This window comes from Dipodomys ordii, unplaced genomic scaffold, assembly GCF_000151885.1.
Source record: "Dipodomys ordii isolate 6190 unplaced genomic scaffold, Dord_2.0 Scaffold21, whole genome shotgun sequence".
In the NCBI taxonomy this organism is placed as follows: Eukaryota; Metazoa; Chordata; class Mammalia; order Rodentia; family Heteromyidae; genus Dipodomys; species Dipodomys ordii.
This window is the reverse complement of record NW_012267237.1, coordinates 920168-926924: the sequence shown is the minus strand read 5'-3', so window position 1 is coordinate 926924 and position 6757 is coordinate 920168. Positions and strand designations below refer to the sequence as shown.

General features: G+C 62.0%; 1 protein-coding gene across 1 annotated transcript; it reads right to left on the bottom strand.

Annotated features, from left to right (window-relative positions):
- Nucleotides 1-3460: 3460 nt before the first annotated feature.
- Nucleotides 3461-5333, bottom strand: LOC105983791 (keratin-associated protein 16-1-like). The gene is made up of 2 exons (XM_013013827.1): nt 5201-5333; nt 3461-3846 (listed from the first exon to the last, which is right to left on the bottom strand). The coding sequence occupies exons 1-2, from the start codon at nt 5331-5333 to the stop codon at nt 3461-3463; spliced, it is 519 nt and encodes a 172-aa protein (XP_012869281.1).
- Nucleotides 5334-6757: the final 1424 nt, after the last annotated feature.

Here is a 6757-nt window from a genome sequence, read left to right as displayed (position 1 = left end):
CCTGTGTCCTGTGCCCCGTGTCCTGTGCCCCGTGTCCTGTGTCCTGTGTCCTGTGCCCTGTGTCCTGTGCCCCGTGTCCTGTGCCCTGTGCTCTGTGTCCTGTGTCCTGTGTCCTGTGTCCTGTGTCCTGTGCTCTGTGTCCTGTGTCCTGTGCCCTGTGCCCTGTGCCCTGTGGCCTGTGTCATGTGTCCTGTGTCCTGTGCCCTGTGCCCTGTGCCCTGTGGCCTGTGGCCTGTGGCCTGTGGCTTGTGCTCTGTGCCCTGTGGCCTGTGGCCTGTGGCCTGTGGCTTGTGCTCTGTGCCCTGTGGCCTGTGGCCTGTGTCCTGTGCCCTGTGCCCTGTGTCCTGTGTCCTGTGGCCTGTGGCCTGTGGCCTGTGGCCTGTGGCTTGTGCTCTGTGTCCTGTGCCCTGTGGCCTGTGGCCTGTGGCTTGTGTCCTGTGTCCTGTGGCCTGTGGGCTGTGCCCTGTGGCCTGTGGCCTGTGTCCTGTGCCCCGTGCCCTGTGGCCTGTGGCCTGTGGCCTGTGGCTTGTGCTCTGTGGGCTGTGCGCCGGGTGTTGAGTGATGAGCAAATGTTTTAGTTTTGCAGCAATGATTTAACAACAGACTCTGGGTCTCGATTCAGAGCTGAGCTGCCCTTGGCTTCATGGGGCGTCTGGTTCAGACGCTGGTGGTGGAGGCGCTGCCCGGCCTCTTGCTGGGCTCCTGTGAAGTCCAGCCCCTCACAGCCGGCCATCCACAAAAGCACACAGCAAAGACCCACACTTCCCCAACGCTCAGGCCCTGTGGAGCCCGGTCTTTGTGACGGAGGCCCGTGCACGCAGGCCCAGGCCAGCCGAAGGCTGCTGGAAGTGCTGGATGCCTAGCTCTCTGTGGTTAAAGTCTGGCCAGATGGGGAGGGCTGGGCCCAGGCTGGAGGGGAGGCGGGCCGTCTGCTCATAGCTTGTAGCGGGATGAGCGTGGCGGCGTCCCTCCATGCTGCGGGCCCCGGGCGAGACTCAAGCCCGGCTCTGGCCTCCTCTCCCTTTGTGTCTCATGCTCAGCTCCCATGCTTGGCTGCAGCTTCTGGCCTGAGAACCAGGGGTTCCACCACGCCCCCCAGGTGTGGGGTAAGCACCGGGGAGCAGCGGAGCCTGTCAGCTGGTAGCAGGCAGTCCCCTGCCCCTGGGTGGCGCCGTGGCAGGTGGCAGGTGCGTGCCAGACCCTCACTGCTGAAGGAGACGCTTTGTGCCCGTCCTGCCTCTTGAGGTTCAGGCACCAGCAGGGGCTCTGCGTGAGAATGGGAGCCTCTGTGTTAGGGGACCCCCTCCCTCAGGAATCAGTAGTTCTCATGTGAACTAAATTGTGTCCCCCCCTGACCCCCCAATTCATGGATCGAGGCCCCCATACCCAAGGGGACTCTCAAGTGAGGCTTTGGGGGAAGAACTTAGTGCTAAGGTTAGAATGAGATCTGGTGCAAAGGGCCTGTGGCCTTACGCAGAGAAGGAGGCGCGGGGTCGGGGAGGGCCCTGGGAGGACACAGAGGCGCTGTCCCCACCCCGGGGACGGTGCCTCAGGGGCAGCCAACTCTCAGCCTTGCCGGTCCCCGCCCGCACCCCCACGCAGGCCCCCTGAGCCGTCTCCATCTTGGTCCAGTCTGAGGTCCCTTGGCGTTGGCACGCCCAGCACTGTGACTGCCCCTCCCGGCCCCTCCCGGCCCCTCCCGGCCCCTCCCGGCCCCTCCCGGCCCCTCCCGGCCCCTCCCGGCCCCTCCCGGCCCAGGGGCCCCTCGGCCGCTCGCCAGGGAGGCCCCTCCTGCAGCCACACCTGCCGCCCCCGCTGGCCACCTGCGCCCTCCCTGGGGCTCTGGGCTCCTCTGCTTTGTTGCCCGGCAGCCGTCCCCCCTGGGCCCGGCGGTGTGCAGCACGGGGTTCACGGGAGCCGAGGCACCGGGCACACGGCGCTGTTTACCGGACGATGCTCCCTGAGGGGCTGTGGGAGGGAAGAGTGGACGGCACAGGCAACTCCGGCCACCGTGAGCTGAGCTCTGCCCCCATCAGGGCAGATGGGTCCGTGCAATCGGGGCGATCGGAATAATGGCTTCTCCGAGGGCGCAGATGGCAGTGGGACTTCCTGGGGCCTCGGGGACCGCTGTTCTATCATCTGGGGCCTCGGGGACCGCTGTTCTATCGTCTGGGGTGGCTGGCTGGTGAGGGCGGCCTTCCCTGGCAGAGGTTGCCCACGTCTGCATGGACTTGTGGCCCCCGTGCCAGAGTAACGGACATGGGCCTGGGTCTCCCAGCAGCTGCTTCGTTCTGAGAACGCGACTTCTCGTAATGGCCTGTGGTTAGTGCTTGCTCTTCTGGGGTCTTTGCAGCTCACTGCCTTCACACGCAAGGTGCCCGGCCCTGCGCAGAACCCTGGTCTCCCAAGCTTCCTCTGAGAACAGAATCATCTTGGGGGATTCCAGTGGATGCAGAGATGCAGAAGATCCCTGGGATCTTCTGGGAGATCTCTGGGAGTTCCGGACTGCAGCAGGGCTCTCCCGGTGCTGTCAGAGACCGGGGCGGATGCTCTGCAGGCACAGCCGGCAGGCAAGCCGGGCGTCTTGGCTGGAGCTCTTCTTGGGACCGGAGGCCTGCATGCTAAGTCTCAGAAGTGCTGGTTTTGAGGAGTGTGGGCGCAGGGGACGCAGGGGACAGGAGGCCTCCAAGGGCCAGGCTCACTTTGCCCCTGTCCTGTGGCGCTCATCCCCAGCACCACCAGCCCCCGCTTCCGGGCTGAGCTGCTGAAGGCACCGGGACTGCTCTGTGGGCTCCATTCACAGAGGCTGACCTTGCTGGGGGCCAGGCCATGTGGAGGAGCAACACTTCTCAGTCCCCACGTCTGTCCCTACAGCGCCCTCCTGTGGGAGCCCAGAGCCCTCACCGAGGCCCAGCTCCTGAGTCCCCTGCGTCTCCTGCCCCCCACGCCTCTCCTGTCCCCTGACCCCCCACGCCTCTCCTGTCCCCTGACCCCTCACTCCTTTCTGCCCCTCACTCAGGACGGGACAACAAACCCCGTACTCAGGGATGGACACCACCTCCTCCCCATGTCCACCCTCTGCTCCTCCCCATGTCCACCCTCTCCTCCCCATGTCCACCCTCTGCTCCTCCCCATGTCCACCCTCTCCTCCCCATGTCCACCCGGCCCTGGCCTTCTTACCCATACCTGCCTGCCAGCATTTTTCACCCTTGCGTCTTGCACTTTGCTCACACTTGGTGCACAGCTGCGCTCCGAGGCCGGTTGTGGTCTTAGACCCAACTGTGGTGAGTGCTTTTCTAGACGCGGCGTCGGGAGCCGGGGGCTGGGGGGGAGGCCGGGTGGGCAGGGCAGGCCACAGGAGGGGCTGTGTTCCCACACGTGGGGGGCCGCGGAGGTCAACGGGACGTGTGTCCTGGGGGAAACCATGCTGGGGGCCTCCCTCGGCCAGGCAGATGCAGGGTCACAGTTGTAGGGTCACAGACGCGGGGTCACAGGTGCTGAGGTCACAGACAGTGGGGTCATGGATGCTGGGGTCACAGCTGCCGGGGTCATGGACAGTGGGGTCACAGATGCTGGGGTCCCGGATGCTGGGGTCACAGACGCTGGGGTCCCGGACGCTGGGGTCACAGACGCTGGGGTCCCGGACGCTGGGGTCACAGACGCTGGGGTCCCGGACGCTGGGGTCACAGGTGCTGAGGTCACAGACAGTGGGGTCATGGATGCTGGGGTCACAGCTGCCGGGGTCATGGACAGTGGGGTCACAGACGCTGGGGTCCCGGACGCTGGGGTCACAGACGCTGGGGTCCCGGACGCTGGGTCCCGGACGCCAGTCACTGCGGGACCCTCCTGACTCACAGCAGCCAGTCCTCAGGGACCTTCATCCTGGTCCTCCACCACTGTCCAAATATAGACATAAATTACCTGGTTGAAGGCGACACCCCAAAGGGAAGAGAGTGTCTTGCGGTTTTCTTTGAAGACAGGGTCTTTTGTGCCGGCCAGCTGGGGCCAGGGTGCGCTGCCCCTCACTGGGGGGTCAGCAAGGGTCGCCCAGTGTGAGGTGGAGCCGCCTGGTCTGCACGCTCGCTGTGGGGCGTCTGGGGGGTGGGGAGGCCGGTGGTCTGAGGAGCTGGATGGGCAGCTGACAGGAGGAGCAGTCCAGACGTTGTACTGGGTCGGGCCTGGCTGCGACACCACGGGTCCCGGGGTCTGTGCGAGTGTGTTGCGGTTTGTGGTTCCAGGACTGTGTGAGCAGGCTGGCTGTGGGCCGTGGAATGGAGCCCCCTGGTGCAGGGACAGGGGTCCAGGCTGTCCCAGCAGAACGGAGCCCCCTGGTGTAGGGACAGGGGTCCAGGCTGTCCCAGCAGAACGGAGCCCCCTGGTGCTGCGGAGGCCTGCGGGAGTCAGGCCAGCTCTGTCCTGCAGGACAGCGGTGAGGTGCAGGGCAGAGGCTCTGTCCTGGACTCGGAGGAGGCTCTGGTCTCTGGAGGGGCTCCTAGGTGGCAGACGCCGTTCCCTCTGCCTGGCTGGTTTGGGGCTGGACTTGAGGCAGGCTACACAGTGGTGGTCATGGAGCCCTGACTCTACCCCGGGGCCGTGTCCCCTGGGTGTCTGGGAGGCTCCAGAGGCCCTCGGCCTCCAGACCTCCCTTTGTCACCAGCTTCGGGAGAAGTCCTCATGGCCAAGCCCAGCCCCCAGCGCAGCCTGGGGAGCTGTGGCCTCATGGGGCGCTGCTCTCAGGGTGTCTGGGTGCGCTCCGCGCTGGCTCCCGGCCGGCCCAGCCTCCAGTCCCACACTGGCCCCACGGCAGCCTCTGGAACCCAGGGCCCCCCGGGCCCTCCTCACGTGCCCTGGGCCACGCTGGTTCATCTCTGGCCATACACGCTGTAGATGTGGTTCTTTCTTGGCCTCCCAGGGTGACTTTGGCGGTGGTTTTGGAGTGGTTTCCACCAGTGTCAGCCTGGCTGGGGTCCCCAAGGCCTGCTGACCTGGGTGAGGGCGGGGACGGGAGGGACTTCCCAGCAAGAGCGAGGCCCCGACCTGCCGACACCGCTCCTCACGCACAGTGTTGATGGGAAGCCCGGCAGATGTAGAAGTCGTGTCCCAGGGACTCGCTGTGTTCCCCCGGGCACCGCTGCTTACCAGGGAGGAAGAGGACATCTATGTACTCTGGACGTTCCCGTCCTGTGGTGCCCTCACGCACCACTGGTGCCCGTTTTGGTCATGCTAGGCACGGTGGCGTTCGAGGTGTCCTGTGCTCTGGGGACCAGCAGACCCTTCCTCACCATGCCAGGGGGAGCGGGAAGGGCACCCTGGGGTTCCCACGGCTTCACCATGAGCGCAGGAGCCTCTAAAAGTAACTCAGCCCAGACCAGACGTGGCGCCCGGGGCAGGCAGGGTCCCCTAGGATGACCGGACATGGCGCCCGGGGCAGGCAGGGTCCCCTAGGATGACCAGACGTGGTGCCCGGGGCAGGCAGGGGACCTGAGCATGCCTGGGCCTGGGGTGCTGTCAGGCCCACTCTCCATGGTGCACTGTTCTTTTTTTTTACATTTTTTTTGTGATTAAGTGGTTACATAATTTCCCAGGTTTCACAGCATTATGGGATAGTGATGCTCAGTTAAAGTCACAAACACATTCTAACTTTCCTGGAGCAAATTGTCTATCACGGTCTATAACACTGATGAGTTCTATGAGTTTTGCGATACAGTTATTTCTTCCACATTGGGTGGTATGTACATTTCTTTTGTTTTGCATAGCATCAGCTGTTCCCTCTTTCCCACTTGTTCCCTCCCTCCCATCGCTGCCATTGAGTTGCTTAGTTCATTTTGGTCAATGTCCAGTGCAGCTGATGGGTCCTGTTGTTGTATGTTTTTCCCTGATTCCCTCTAGTTTTGTGTTGTCCTCCTGGTTTCCCTCCAGTGTACACATATATACCATATATGTGATCAGCAGCATGGGGTTATTTAGTAGTGGTTCAACCAGATGACTGGGAGTTCTTTGTTTCTTAAGTCCTGTTAATTTTATCGTATCACCTAACATTTTGGATTTAACATCCACTTATTAGGGAGACCATGTACCATTTGTCTCTTTGCTCTTGGCTTACCTCACTCAACATGATTTCTTCTAGCTCCATCCATTTCCCTGCAAATGCCATTATTTTGTCATTTCTAATGGCTGCATAATATTCCATTGTGTATAGATACCACAATTTTTGGGTCCATTCATCTGTGGTGGGATTTCTGGATTGTTTCCATATCCTGGCTATTGTGAACCGTGCTGCAATAAACATGGAGGTGCATGTGTCCTTGTATATTGGTTCCTGTTGTTCAGGGTAGATGCCTAGAAGTGGTATGACTGGGTCGTAAGGGAGGTCAATAGTTAGCTTTCTGAGGACCCTCCAGACTGCCTTCCAAAGTGGTGGTATAAGTGTACATTCCCACCAGCAGTAGTGCACTCTTCTTGAAGAACTCATGGTTATCATGAGCTCGGCCCTCCTCCCTGTGCAACCTGCAGAGCGTGGTGTCTGTGCCTCCGCTGTGCAGGGGGACAGATCGACTCCCCAGGTTTAACTGGAATGTCCAAGAGCTGTGGTCTGTGGCCTCTGATGGTACTTCCGTGGCTGACCTGGCCTCTGAGGTCCTTTCAAGGCTCCACAAATACCCATACCAGACAGGAAGCAGAGGACGCGCTCTAATACCAGACAGGAAGCAGAGGACGCGCTCTAATACCAGACAGGAAGCAGAGGACGCGCTCTAAT

Coding starts and splice junctions, on each gene's coding strand:
- LOC105983791 (XM_013013827.1), bottom strand. CDS start 5,333: ATGGTGAAGCCGTGGGAACCCCAGGGTGCCCTTCCCGCTCCCCCTGGC. Junction 3,847..5,200: donor GACCAAAACGGGCACCAGTG/GTGCGTGAGGGC, acceptor GCTGTGAGTCAG/GAGGGTCCCGCAGTGACTGG.